This window comes from Arvicanthis niloticus, chromosome 7, assembly GCF_011762505.2.
Source record: "Arvicanthis niloticus isolate mArvNil1 chromosome 7, mArvNil1.pat.X, whole genome shotgun sequence".
In the NCBI taxonomy this organism is placed as follows: domain Eukaryota; kingdom Metazoa; phylum Chordata; class Mammalia; order Rodentia; family Muridae; genus Arvicanthis; species Arvicanthis niloticus.
Window position 1 is genome coordinate 1,850,050 of NC_047664.1, and position 14,251 is coordinate 1,864,300.

The following is a 14,251-nucleotide window of genomic DNA, read 5'->3' on the forward strand; positions in this document are numbered from 1 at the left end:
AACTCAGAGCTCCTGCCTCTGCCAGGTGCTGGGATTAAAGGCATGTGCCACCATACCTAGCTGCCTATGTTATATTTTACGTGTATTTGTGAATGCCTGCATGTATGTATGTGCACTTTGTGCCTACCTGGTGCGCATGGAGACTAGAAGAGGGTGTCAGATCCCCTGAGACTAGAGTTAAAGGGAGTTGTGAGCCACCATGTATGACCTGAATCTGGGTCTTTGTAACAACAGCAGGTTCTCTTAACTGCTGAGACATTTCCAGGTCCTTGAAAAATCTTTAACATAAAAATGTTAAAGAAAATATAAGAACTACAGTTTAAATTGGTATGTTTTATTGTATGTAAATCATAAAGATGGCAGACCTTAACGGATTAGATTAGTTACAAATTAGACCTAGCTGAAGACTGAAATAAGGAACTAGAAGACAGATTTGGAGGACAATTTACAGTGACAGAAAAATATAACGGAAACCACAGGACAGACATGGAGAAAAGGTCTGAGTATGATTGGAGTTAAAGCTGAAAATAAAAGGGGATTAGAGCAGAAATAGCATTTGAAGGGGTTACAGTGATAACTTTCTGAAAGTAAATTTAAAAAATTAGAGGCCAGGAACATGGCTGAGTGAGTAAAATGACCTGAATTTGAACCCTAGTGGAACAGCTGGGTACGGTGGCAGCTATGCTAGTAATCCCAGCACCGGGGAGGTGGAGGCAGGGGGATCTCTGTAATCCCAGCACCGGGGAGGTGGAGGCAGGGGGATCTCTGGGGACTTGCTGGCTAAGTATTCGAGCAGAATTTCCCAAGCTCTGCGTTTACTGAAAGACCTTGTCTCAGAAAGCAAGTGGATCTGGTGACAGAGCAGATATGAACACTTGCTGCCAAGCCTGGTGACATGAGTTCAGTCTCTGGAATCTACACAGTAGAAGGAGAGAACTGATTCCTGCAAGTTGTCCTCTGACCCCTATATGCTTGCTATGGTACTCAAGTACTTCTACACAAACATACACAAATAAATAAAATGTTAAAAAATACAAAGATGGAGGACAATTGAAGAAGACACCCAGTGTTGCTCTCTTATCTCCTTGAACACACATTTGTGCGCGCACACACACACACGGGGGTGGGGAGGGAGAGAATCAAGCTATCAGATTTTTTAAAACATCACTGTATGGATTGGAGAGCTATCTCATCAGTTAAGAGCGCTGACTTAGTTCCAGAGGACTTGGGTTCAAAACCCAGCATTCGCACAGTGGCCCACAACTATCTGTAACTCCAGTTCCAGGGGATCCAACATCTTCTTCTGGCCTCCACAAGCACTGCACACATATGATGTACAGACATACATGGAGGCAAAATACCCATACACGTAAAATAAAAATAAATATTAAAAAATTTCAAAGTACCCAGAGTGTTGCATGTTTACAATCTTAACACTCAGCAGCCTAAAGCAGGACAATCACATTTTAAGACAGCCTAGACCACATAACAAGGCCTCGTCTCAAAAAGTCATGAACTGGGTATGTAGTCCAGTGGTGTGGATCTTGCCTAGTGTCTGTGCAAGGCCATGTGCAGACTCCCAGCACTGAAAAAAAATTAATGCTAACTGTAAAGAACAAGAGGAAAAAGATAAAAATGAAGCAGCAAAGTGATACCAGAAGCAACCAAATGGAAATAACCTATTGCTTTCAAAGAGCCAAACAATAAAACAAACACTGGCTTCAACAGAAGTACTGGACCTGAAGACTAAAAATAAACCTAAGTCCTGAAAGCAAGCATCTTTTTTTTGTTTGTTTGTTTTGTTTTTAGAGACAGGGTTTCTCTGTGTAGCCCTGGCTGTCCTGGAACTCACTCTGTAGATAGACCAGGCTGGCCTCGAACTCAGAAATCCGCCTGCCTCTGCCTCCCAAGTGCTGGGATCAAAGGCGTGCGCCACCACTGCCCGGCAGAAAGCAAGCATCTTAATTTGCTTTATTTTGCTGTGGGAAAACCTGCTGAACAAAAGCAACTTGGGAGGAAAGGCTTGATTTGACTTACACTTTCCAGTCATAGGACACCACTGAGTCAGGGCTGGAGCTCAAGGCAGGAACCTGGAAGCAGGAAGGAACTGAAGCAGAGGATGTGGTGAAAACCTGCTTCTTCGATTGCTCACCTGCCCAGGGGTGCACCGTCCACAGTGGGTTGAACCCCCATCAGTCACTAATCAAGAAAATGCCCTTAAAGGCCAATTTGATGAAGGCGTTTTCCCAACTGAGGATACTTCTTCCCCAAAGACCCTAGCTTGTGTCATGTTGACATAAATAACTATATAAATAAATACATAAATAGCATACAAGTAATTGGTAACTCATTAAGTTTAGAAAAAAAAAACCAGAAAAACAAAAAAAAAAAATTTCCAGTTGGGGGCCATGATCTATGCTTTGATTCTCAGACACTGAGGAGATTGAAGCCAAAGGATTTCTTGAGCTAGGAGTTTGAGGCCAGCCTGCACAACACAGTAAGAAATATATCTATATATAATACATAAATACAGAGATGTTTTTGAAAAGTAAGGGTTGAGTAGAAACGATTTAGAGAAATTTCGAGGACAACTGTTGCCACTCATTTTCATAGAGGTATAAAAGCTGTATAAATCTAATGTATTGTGACTGCAGAAAGCCATAATTGTAGAAACGTCTTATGGGGGCATAAAGACAGATGTATCTAGAGAGTTAAACTGCATGTTCACGGCAATGCAGTCACAAAAGGTGGTTAGCAGGGTTAACTCCACTGTTGTAGTTCCAGAACATTCAGTCTTCATTGCATGTGGTGAAAGGGATTTGCAGGTATAATTGCATTAGAATCTTAAGATGTGAGATTATCCTAGATTATCCAGTGAGTCTCAGATGCAACAGTATGCTTACATGAGGCATCAGAAGGGAGACACAGAAAAGGAGGCTATAGTGGCCTCAGAAGATCGTCACCTCTGCCCCAGATCGCAGACTTCCTGGTGAGCCCCTTGTCATTCATGAAGTAGATAGCAAGGAAGCTGGGAGACTGCTGCCAGCATTCTGACCAGAATCTGCAATCATGTTCAGAGAGGAACTGATGACATCTTTCTCCTAGCCCGATGTTCCCAGTACGAGAAATAAGTTCCAAGACACAGGACTTAGTGTCTGGAGGAGCATAGGTTACATAGAATGCTGGACCTGCAACTGAGTGAGGAAGGCTCTTCCCCAAGAAGACACATGGGAATTCTCCAGGAAACTGAGAGAGCTGGGTGTCCACTCAAGGCTGAGGCAGGCTGTCCTGATCATTGTTAAAATTACACCAAAAGGAGCAGGAACCAGGGCCTGGAGGAGGAGTGTGCACTAGCAGTGGTCAGTGTTCACACTGCTGTTTTTAATATGTGAGGTTGGTGTATGGAGCCCTGACAGCACTCAACTCTGGGGTAACTTAAATCTGTGTTCCTGGGCCATTGTCCCACAAAATGGCTCCAGGATAAACTCTTATTTTTTTAAGATGAGAGCTATGTTTTTGGTCAACACAGGGCAGTGTTCTCCCAACTTTAACAGCAGTCTTTTTATTTGCTTGTTTGTTTTATGTGTATGGGTATTTTGCCTGCATGTATGATTGTGCACCTTGTATGAGCCTGGTGCCTCCAGAAAGCAAAAGAGGCTGTAGTATCCCCTGGAGCTGGAGTTCAGATGGTTGTGAGCCATCATGTGGATGCATGGGAATTGAACCCAGGTCCTCTGGAAGAGCCACTGGTGTTCTTAACTACTAAACCAATTCTCCAGTTCCTTAACAGCTCTCTCTCTCTCTCTCTCTCTCTCTCTCTCTCTCTCTCTCTCTAACAAAAGATTTATTTTATTTTGCCTTTAATCTTAGCACTCGGGAGATAGAGGCAGAAGGATCTCTGTGAGTTCAGGGCCAGCCTTGTCTACATGGTGACATGAGAGCTACATAGTGAGACCTGTCTCAAAAGATAATTACTACTCCTGATGACAATGGTGGTGGTGGTGGTGATGAAGAGCTGGTTTTATGTACATTCACACAGAAATTAAAATGAATACTTCTACCAGCTATGTGGAAGACTCCCTAGGAGGTACATTCTGCAGACTGTGAACCCTCAAATTTACATCCCGTGCTCTCTGCTTATATTGCAGGGGTATCTCTGATGCTGGAAGACTTTCACCTATCTTAGTGGTTTGCCATTTCCAGCTATGCAGTGAACCTTCAAATATTTTACTGTCTTCTGTTGGGCCTTTTGTTCTCGTTGGCTTGTAGAAGCTCTTGGTATGCTTTACAGAGGCCTCAGACAACTCAGGTGCAGTAGTTCTTGTGTTATCTTAGGAAGCATCCATGAACCCCAAAAGACCATCAAGGAGCTGTTTCTGATGTAATAGCATTAGGGCCTCTTGATTACAAGCTCAGGCTTGGGCTCTCCTTCAATCCAACCCTGACACAGGAGGACAGGAAGGGAAGGCTGAGCAGCCTCGAACCCTCAGCAGGACAAGTTTTTATAAGAAAATAGGAGCAAGTGAGGGGGTGAGGCAGGAAGTTTGAGCCAGAACAGCTGAGCTGACTACCCAACAAGAGTTCAGAAAGAACAAGAAAGGGTGATTTTATTCAGCAGTACATTTCAGAGACAGAAAACATTCTAGACCTAGATTAGATTGTACAGAGGCTAAAATTTTCCAGGACTTGTTAAGAATGAGGCTGGAGAGATGGCTCGGAGGTTAAATGCATTTGCTGTTCTTGCAGAGGACCCTAGATCTATTCCCAGTACCCTCATAGCAGCTCAAAAACATCTGTAACTCCAGTTCCAGGAAATCCAGTTCTCTTTTCTGACCTCCTCTGACACCAGGCACAGACAAAATGTGAGTAAAACAATCATACAGATAAAATAAAATAAATATGTTTAAAAAAAAAAAAGATAGAGTCTCTCTACATAGCCTCGGTTATACTAGAACTCACTAGATAGACCAGGATGTCCTCGTGCTATTTCCTTCTCCTGACGCACTGTGCGGCTACAGTGTGGGAATGGGTTGGAGGCCAGGAGCTTTTTGGACCACCATTCCAGTAGTGTCTCCCCAACTCCGGATCAGGGTGGGTCTACAGAAGCAGGGCTCTTGAGTGCTGCTGCCAATAGAGGCAGAGACTCCTAGGTTCAAAGTCATAAGCATTATCTGGACAACACAAAGCTGTGGTTGTCATGGATGTCCTTACCTTGCATGAAGGTCCTCAAAGACCTGGGAACACATTGGGTGAAAGTTTTGCCACGGTGGTGGGGGTGACGGTGTCGGGTAGGGTGCGGGGGATTGGGGGATAAAGGAGTTTGAGGAAGTCCCGCTGAGTGCTCAGGTAGCTATGAATGTTCCCAAATAGATTCTCCTCTGTTTATACGAGCAAAGGCCTCATCTATCCAGTATCCTGTGTGGGAAATCTAGTCCATTCTTTGTTTTGCTCATATGGCGCTGGAGGTCAGATCAAACCAACCCTCTCGGGCCACCATGACCCTCTGTCTAGTCCCGAGGCCCGGACTTCAGCATGACGGCCCCGCCCCTCAGGAGGTCCTCTCTAGTCCGGCCCCGCCCACGTGAGCCTGCGCGTTTTGTAGAGCAGTCGGAAGCCGGGAGCTGGCACTGCCGAAGGCCCTCTTTACACTGCGGACCTGGTTTTAGCGTGCACCTGGAGCTGGGGCGCTCAGGTTGTGGATGGCGACGGCAACCGAGTCCGGGGCCGGGACCTGGCCGGGCAGTGGCTCCCCACGTCTCGGCAGCCCGGCCGGCAGCCCCGTGTTGGGCATCTCGGGACGCGCACGCCCGGGGTCAGGGTCAGAGCGGACTGGCAGAGCCATTGGCTCCGCAGCACCTGGCCACAGCTTTCGCAAGGTGACACTCACCAAGCCTACCTTCTGCCACCTCTGCTCGGACTTCATCTGGGGACTGGCCGGCTTCCTGTGCGATGGTGAGAGTCCACCCCGCGTCCTAAGGCCGCTCCCAGAAGCCGGTGCCCTCTTCCCCCGGACGCTGCCCTGACCTTTGAGCCCTGTCCCTCTTGGCAGTGGGTGGGCCCAGAGAGAGCCTCTTGTTTGAATAGTACCTTCCTATGGAGGTGACACCTGCTTTTTAGGACAGGATGGAGGGGTGCCCTGGGTCTGGCCTCTCTTGACCTGGGATCTCAGGATTTCCTGGTGGGAGGTGGAGACAGAGTCGCCATAGTGCAATGCTGTTGTTGGATTCCAGCGGAGCTACAAGAAGCAATGTGTGTGTTGAGGCAGTTGTTGGGCCTGGGCATAGAGATACGAAAGTAGGACTAAGACTTAAGGCAATGGGACTCCCTCTGGTGTTCCCGTGTCGGGCGTCCTAAGCGACTGGAATAGCAGGAGTGGCTGGCTGTGGGTCCTGGTCATTCTTGTCCCGAGCGCACAGCGATGCACAGAGGGACTTAATGCTTCTCTGCTCAGGCTCTGCTGCTTGGAAAGCCAGGCCCAGCCTTCTTTACAGTTGTGGCATGTCCCAACACAGCTTCCATCCAGCTGCCAAGCCAGCTGGGCAGGGCAGAAGATGGCACCTCTCCCTCAGCTCTCCAGATAATTCTATGGCTGGCCCTCTTTTTATTCTTACTCTTGTGAAGAGGCAGCTCTGAGACCCAAATCTGTGAGGGACATCTGGGCCTTTGACAGTGTGACCTGACCAGGGTCTGAAGGTAGGAGCAATGGATCTGTTCTATTCAGGGAATAGGCGTGTGCTCTGGACAAGATCATTGAGACCACAGCTCCTCACATAGGAGTGTCTTCTGCTAGTGGGGATGGCAGGGTTGTCATGCACCTTAGGGCTAGTAGTGACATAGGAGTGGTGACCTGGCTTTCTCTGTCAGATCAGAAATATTACACTGTCTTACAGTATCAGAGTCCCACCGAGATGGAGGCTGTATGTGTACACTGACTTAGCTGCATGTATGAAGCTATGCCTCAGGGCCTACAAAGGTGGCCAAGGCAGGACTTCAGGTAAAAGGGTAGTCCTTTGACTCATGTTATGGGTGAAAGTCATAGAAGGTATAGCTTCAAGTCTAAGTCTAATCTCTGAACATAAAGGTAGTGGAGGTAGACCCACAGGTCAGAGGCTAGACCTAGGATCTCTACAGAACTGAGAGATAATAAAAGTAGGTCTTGACTCTAGGTACCCCTCACAGATATGACCTCTGTGCCTACGTCTGTGGACTCAAGAAACTTAAGCAAAATCCTCATGTATAGCAGCCCAAGTGTCTGTTCCTCAGAAGAGGGTACAGAGTCTTTTCTCAGCAGCATTGTTGTAGATGTCCTCACAAGGGTATGTATGGGCCTTCCACATGCAGGAGCATACAAGGTCTCAGCCTACAGAGGAGGCAGCTGGCAATACCTTCTAAGGTAGAGCAAGCTGAGTGCCTGGAAAGATTCCTGTTAGGCCATTACTTTCTCATCTGTTTTCTCAGCAGCCTTAGCGTCCTTCATATAGGGCATCCCATGGAAAACTTCTGTCTCTTCCTAGGAATGAGGTGTCTGGGGTCTCAGCAGGAGGGAGGCAGCAGCTGGGGCCCACTGGATAGGTTCTGGCTTCTTACGCTGTCTTAGTGGCCATGTCCCTTCATTTCTACATCTCATCAGTATCCCACCTGTGGGGCCCAACCCCTCACTACTTTGTCCTGCCCTGGCTCTGATATGTTACACGGGTTTCTGTCCCCTCTTGTACATCTCCAAGTTTGTTTCACTGCTGAAGCTCTACTGTGCTGAGGCCTGGAAACAAGCCCCCCCCCTCCCCAATCAGGTGTGTTTTGTATGTCTTAAGCCCTCCCATAACTGTTTATGTGCACCCTGTCTTTGGGAACTCAGCTCTCTGCTCCTTTGTTGGCCCCAGAGACAAGGGAGCTGAGTCAGTGTGAGGGGTTTGTGCCACTCCCAAGATAGCAGGCCGCACTCATCTCCCACCATGGTCCTACTGTGGCGTCTGGCTCTTGAGGATAGTGTTACTGCCTAGGATCACAGGAGTGACAGACATCTGCCACTAAGTGGCCCGGGGATAGGTACTACGCTGACTGGTTCAGCTCAAGAACTCGCCCCAGTGAGCTCTGGCTGAGTGACCTCTTTATGATGGGCTCTTAGCCCTGTTGTGGATTTCTGATTCCCTATGGTAGGCTGGCAAAGGCTGAGTCATAGGACTTCTCACCTCCTTGGGTAGACACAGGGCTGACTGACACAGCTCTCTCTTCCCTGCAGTCTGCAACTTCATGTCCCATGAGAAGTGCCTGAAGCAGGTGAAGACCCCGTGCACGAGCATTGCACCAAGCCTCGTCCGGGTGAGTGTGGGGTCAGTACACATGGCTTTCACAGGGTTAAGTGCTACCTTCTAGCTGTCCTTTTTATTATTCAGTTTAGCCACATCATAGTTAGGGAGCAAAGGGCAGAGTTCTGCTCACAATCAAAAGGAAGGAGCCGTTGATGAGGTGAGCACCTTGAGTGAATTTCTAGGTAACTATCCACTGAGAAAAGTCAGCATCCAAGGCACACTCTTGTCTATGGAACACTCTGAGTGAGGAAGCCAGAGGAAGAACACAGGTCACAGGTTCAAGGTTAGGAAATGGATGTGGTTGCAAAAGGGCCACGCAGAGTCCTGGAGGCTAGGTATCCTGCTTGGACTGCATGCACTCTCAGTGCCCTGGCTATGACACTGACTAGTTTTGTAAGTTAACACTGGAAAATTAGGTAAAGAGCACAGGAGATCTCAGGATCGTCTCTGACAAATGCATGTAAACCTTTAGAGGCTGTAACATAACAGGCTTATGTAAAAAGCCTCAGAGCCTTGTAGTTGGACTGTGTTTGGGCCATTGATCTTCTTCCACAGAGCGCTTGTCAGAGAGGCTCCTGGCATTGTAGAGAGACTTCCTCTCTGTGAGTAATGACAGTGGTGTGAGCAGCATAGCTAGACACAGTTCAAACAGGTGAGCATGGTGGCTCCACTTTCCAGCAGCCGCATTCACAAAGCCAGTTCACTGGCAGCTCAGCTGCTCTGAACCTGTAGTTTCGCGCACTAGGAGGTGGGTTCTGCCTCCCAGCAGTGGAGGAGAGGAGATAAGTGAATGGGGTGGGGGAGGGGGATGAGGCACCACAGTAAGCAGAAGTTGATGCTGCTGAGTGCTCTGAACACTGCCAGCTTTCCCTTAACGCCTGGTGGATACTTGATTACTGTGAGTACAAAGGGATCCGAGAATGCTGGCTGCCGTCTCAGGATGCTATGCTCGCCAGAGTGTTGCCCTTGTGAATGAACATGTCGAGGCTGGATCTTTTTAAACAATCTCAGTGCCTTCTTATTTATACTTGTGATGAAAAGAAATACTAGTATGATTTCAAATACGCTCAGAGGATATACTTAAAAAGAAAATAGAAATCATCTTCTGTTCTGACGTACGCACCACCCTTCAAATGTGCAGCTTTTCTCTTCTGCTTACTGAATGTGTTGTAAGTCCTGGGCTAAGGACCAGTTAAGTTAAGACCTGAGCCTTATGATCTGTTTTCATAGGGAGGTAATCTGCCATCACATGTTCAAAGTCACTGTGCTCCTAAGAAGGAGAATCTGAGTGTGTTCGAAGCTCCTGAATCTAATGAGACAGGCACCTGGTAATCTTGCTGGCCTGTAGAGCAAAGAATGGGTATCAGGTGGACGTCTTTTACCTGTGCTTACAATACTGTAGATGTGAATGAAGTTACAGAATTTTGTCTCTGTTCACCTGTCCCACAATCAGCCAGGCTAGCCTTAGTCCAGGTCTCATGGTAGTACAGCTGGATTGAGGTAGGCACTCTCCAGCAGAGCCTGAGTTGCAGATCTGTGAAGGTAGAGGAGGAGGAGTTGGGGGAGGATTCTCTCTGTCCAAGCAGTTGCCAACAGGCCAGTTGCTGGGCCAGTTCACAGGACTACCAGGGATAAGGGTGCAGGACCAGGAAGGCTTAAATCAGGATTGCTTTGTCCCTGTAGGTCCCTGTAGCCCACTGCTTTGGTTCCCTTGGTCTCTACAAGCGCAAGTTCTGTGTGGTCTGCCGCAAGAGCCTGGAGGTACCCGCGTTCCGCTGCGAAGGTACCATTGGGCTCTTGGCCCCCTTGGAATTGAGCTCCTCTCTCAAGGGGGCTGGTCTCTGCTACCCCAGGTAGCCCAGCCCTTCTCTACCTGTGGTTTGTCAAGGGCATGGGTGGTAGGCTCAGGGGCTACCTGAGGATAGGTTTTTGGGGGCTCCAACAGTATGAGCCTACCAGGCAGGAAGCAATCAGGCTAAAAGAAGCTGGTCCAGTCTAAAAGATGGCAGGGGTCAGGGTTGGAGCCGGCCCAATCTAAGAGGTCAGTGTGGAGGGCAGGGGTGTGGCAAGAGGCCCCTAACCTTGCCCGCCCCCCAGTGTGTGAGCTGCACGTTCACCCCGACTGTGTGCCCTTCGCCTGCAGCGACTGTCGTCATTGCCACCAGGATGGACAACAGGATTATGTGAGTGTACTAGCGCTGGGGTAGGTTTGGTAGGAGTAGGCTGGCTGAGCTTCTGACTGCCCCCCATCCCCAGGACATGTATCACCATCACTGGAGGGAGGGGAACCTGCCTTCTGGTGCACGATGTGAGGTCTGTAGGAAGACTTGTGGTTCCTCGGATGTGCTGGCTGGTGTCCACTGCGAGTGGTGTGGTGTACAGGTGGGTGTGGGAATGGGATGAAAGGGCCCTGAGTATGGGACAAAAGAGAGGTGAGGCCATCAGGTAGGGGTGGGCTCTGGGACAGGGTATGTGATGAGAGAGAGGGAAAGTTCCTCTTTTTCAAGTTGTCTACATCCTGTTTTCTGGGTTATGGAGTAGCACCTCTGGCTTCATGCACCATCTAGGTGGGTGCTTCGCCTAGCAGATATAGAATTAGCCAGCTTTCTGCCCAGGGTCCCAGACTTATACCTTTGTTCTATCAGGCTCACTCGGTGTGCTCCACAGCGCTCACACCTGAGTGTACGTTTGGACGTCTGCGCTCCATGGTACTGCCTCCTTCGTGTGTGCGCCTGTTGTCCCGAAACTTCAGCAAGATGCATTGCTTCCGAATCCCTGAGACCATGGTCCTGGAGCTTGGTGAGGCAGAGGTGGGACTAGGGTATACCCCGGCTGGGCCAGGCACTGAGTATAAGGGCTCTGACTGTCCTCTAGGTAATGGGGATGATGGCCTAGATGGGAATGCTGCTATAGGCACAGGCAGAGAGGTGCTGACAGCTACAGAATCCAGTAAGTGTCCCACCTAGCTGTCACTCTGTCCCGCCTAATTCCAAAATCCCCAAGATTCTCAATTGCTCCCCTCTTGCCTAGCCAAACAGACCCTGAAGATCTTCGATGGCAACGACTCCATGAAAAAAAATCAGTTTCGTCTAGTTACAGTTTCCCGCCTGGCTCAGCACGAGGAAGTGATGGTAAGAATAAACCTATCCTCAGAGGTATGGCACATACTACCTTAACTGAAGCCCTCTGCTTACCCTCCCTTCACATCTGGCCCCCTTTCTCAGCTGCCTTCCCTATACCTACCTGCCTCCTTCAACTGTTCCCTTAACCTCGCTCTCCATACCAGATCCCCCGTTCACCTGGCCCTCCATACGTGGCTCTACCCTCTACAGGAGGCAGCACTCCGAGCCTACTATATCAGTGAGGACCCTAAGGACTTCCAGCTGCAGGCACTCCCCCTGTCCTTACTGTCTGGCAATGCCCAGGCTTTGGGGAAGGCTGGGACCACTGAGGAGGAGGCTACTAAAGGCTCTGGGCCTGAGGCTTGGGTCATCAGGTCTCTGCCTCGTACCCAGGAGATCCTGAAGATCTACCCTGGCTGGCTCAAGTAAGACTCAAAGCACAGGATCTGTTGAGGGAAGGGTAGAGTGAGGACCCAGAACCTGGACTTTGAGCTTGTCCCCCACAGGGTAGGTGTGGCCTATGTGTCCATCCGTGTGAACTCCCAGAGTACAGCACGGTCTGTGGTTCAAGAGGTTCTCCCACTGTTAGGACGACAGGTATGTATACTGTCCATTCCCACCCAACTTTGGGGTCACCTGCCCTATGGGCCAGGCTGCTCTCTCTCTGAATGTCCTGTGGGCATGAGGGAGGGTTCTATCCTAGGCCTGATCTATCCCCCCTGCTGTATAGGGTGAAAACCTGGAGAGATTCCAGCTTATTGAGGTTCTCATGAGTAGCAGACAAGGTAAGTGGACTGTATTTCTCAGGTCCTTTTGTGTAGGAGGCTTGGGCCTGATACTTTAGGCGGCCTACCAGGACACTGAGGCTAGGCCATGCCCTTCTGAGAGGCGCCACCTAGATTCACCCCATGTGTCCCAGAGACTGAGAGCGACTGTTTGTGGAAGGGAAGATCCTAGTGCTGACATCCTGTGTCCCTCAATCCTACAGTCCAACGGACAGTGCTGGCGGATGAAGAACCTCTGCTAGACCGACTTTGGGACATCCGACAGGTCAGTGGGTGTAGACAACACTCCCTGGGAACTGCCAGTCCTTAGCCATGAGCTGTAGAAGAATGGCATCAAGGCTGTCCACTCACCTGCTATCTCCAGACAGGCATCTCTTCTCAGACACCATACCCTCCCCAACCAGCAGCTGATGTCCTTGGCTGGCAGGACCTTCTGTAACATTTCACCCATTTCTCACTGGGAGGCCTTGAGTCTCAAGAGTATCCGAGTTAGTTCCCTGAAGAGCTGAGTGGGGATGTGGAGAAGCGTTGCTGGCACTGCTGCCCAGCATTCCCCATTTCCTGTTCTTCCTGCAGACATCTGTGCGCCAGGTAAACCAGACGCGGTTCTACGTGGCTGAGACCAGGGCTGTGGCCCCCCGAGTCTCCCTGTTTGTGGGTGGCCTGCCACCTGGCTTGTCCTCCCAGGATTACAGTAACCTGCTGCATGAGGCCATGGCCACTAAAGGTGTGACCTTGGGCTCTCCAGGGCTCTGGCTGGGAAAGGGTCCTGACTGGGCAGTGGGACTGTGGTGCCAAACCTAAGTTCTTTTGCCTCTTCGTGCACCATCTGAAGCCCAAACTCAGTTCCCACTCCAGGCCAGCCGATACGGCCTTCACTGTGGGGCTTCCGTTTCCCTCCCTTTTATTTCCTAAACTATTTAGTCTATGCTTCTTCTGGGGAAATCCTTGTATGTTCAGGAGTCAGGAACGAGGTATAGACAGTTCCTGGGGGCTGACCCCGAAGGATAGGACAGGGTTGCTTGGGTGGTCTGTGCTCTGGGTGTGGATGCCCTTAGAAGGGAGGCTGACCCCAGATTGGGAGGTCACATCTGGGCTGACCAAGATGCTACTCTGACTGCAACCTGTCTACGCAGCTGCTGTGGTGTCTGTGAGTCACGTCTACTCCTTACAAGGTGAGCTGATACCTGGTGGATGCTCCTGGAGTGGGGTAGAAGACCCCTTTACTTCCTTCTCTAGAGCCACATGCCTGGAACCATCCCTTAGTTTTGTTTCTTGGTTCACATCTGTTGCTTTTGTTACAGTGTGGCTGAAATTAGCTAATTTCACCAGTCTTTGTCCTTTCTGTGGGCCTGCATCTTTTATTGGGAAGGATGGTTTCAGATGTACTATCAGCCTTTTTGGCATGTGAACCCAGGACACTCAGAGACCATGCAGTGCTCATGGTACTGCATTTGAGTGTGAATATGGTTGGTCAGGGAGACTAGCCTCATTACCCACTACTGGATCCTGAGTTGAGTCTGCCTTCTGTAGGAATACTTTGCCGGAAGGATGGCCCCTTACTGTGGATGCCACCTGTATTCAGCTGACGTGAGCTGGCTGTGGCCAGAGCTCATGGTTGGCATATCACATAGGAGAGGCTTTGTGTCTGTGACATCTTGGGGGTGGATTTCATAGGACAAACCCTGCCCTGAATACCTTTTGGGTGGGTGAGGGGACAAGATACACCCTTTTCTGGGTACCTAGGGGTAGGACACACAGGACACCTGACTGGATACCTTGTGGGCGGGGTGCGTAGGACATCCACCTTGAACTTTGGCCCACCTGTGGCAGGTGCGGTAATCCTGGATGTCACCTGCTTCGCGGAGGCTGAGCGGCTATACATGCTGGCCAGGGACACAACAGTGCATGGCCGTCCACTGACTGCACTAGTGCTTCCAGATGTGCTGGTGAGTGGTTAGGACTCTGAGGCCAGCTTAATGCCCCAGACAATGTCCTCATTGCCAGATGGCTGATATGTGCCACCTCAGCCTAC

At 49.6% G+C, this 14,251-nt stretch overlaps 2 protein-coding genes across 13 annotated transcripts in view; one reads left to right on the plus strand and one right to left on the minus strand.

Moving 5' to 3' along the window:
* The window catches only part of Idua (alpha-L-iduronidase), a 26,943-nt gene extending 20,903 nt beyond the window's left edge, over window positions 1–6,040 (minus strand). For 8 of the 10 annotated variants that reach the window (XM_076937752.1, XM_076937753.1, XM_034508514.2 and 5 more), the window contains exon 1: window positions 5,888–6,037. The gene's annotated coding sequence lies outside the window, so the exon portion shown is untranslated. Of the gene's footprint in view, window positions 1–5,211; window positions 5,467–5,887 lie in introns of those variants that run through there. The other 2 variants (XM_076937750.1, XM_076937751.1) reach the window with 2 other exon arrangements.
* Window positions 5,583–14,251, plus strand: part of Dgkq (diacylglycerol kinase theta) — a 13,933-nt gene continuing 5,264 nt past the window's right edge. Inside the window, exons 1-15 of one of the 3 annotated variants that reach the window (XM_034508438.2) lie at window positions 5,583–5,952; window positions 8,240–8,319; window positions 9,993–10,092; window positions 10,407–10,492; window positions 10,566–10,691; window positions 10,955–11,108; window positions 11,184–11,258; window positions 11,340–11,440; window positions 11,642–11,856; window positions 11,938–12,028; window positions 12,162–12,216; window positions 12,420–12,481; window positions 12,793–12,943; window positions 13,353–13,391; window positions 14,050–14,165. In XM_034508438.2, the coding sequence (XP_034364329.1) occupies window positions 5,700–5,952; window positions 8,240–8,319; window positions 9,993–10,092; window positions 10,407–10,492; window positions 10,566–10,691; window positions 10,955–11,108; window positions 11,184–11,258; window positions 11,340–11,440; window positions 11,642–11,856; window positions 11,938–12,028; window positions 12,162–12,216; window positions 12,420–12,481; window positions 12,793–12,943; window positions 13,353–13,391; window positions 14,050–14,165 (1,704 nt within the window). In that variant the 5' untranslated portion in view covers window positions 5,583–5,699. Of the gene's footprint in view, window positions 5,953–8,239; window positions 8,320–9,992; window positions 10,093–10,406; window positions 10,493–10,550; window positions 10,692–10,954; window positions 11,109–11,183; window positions 11,259–11,339; window positions 11,441–11,641; window positions 11,857–11,937; window positions 12,029–12,161; window positions 12,217–12,419; window positions 12,482–12,792; window positions 12,944–13,352; window positions 13,392–14,049; window positions 14,166–14,251 lie in introns of those variants that run through there. The other 2 variants (XM_034508440.2, XM_034508442.3) reach the window with 2 other exon arrangements.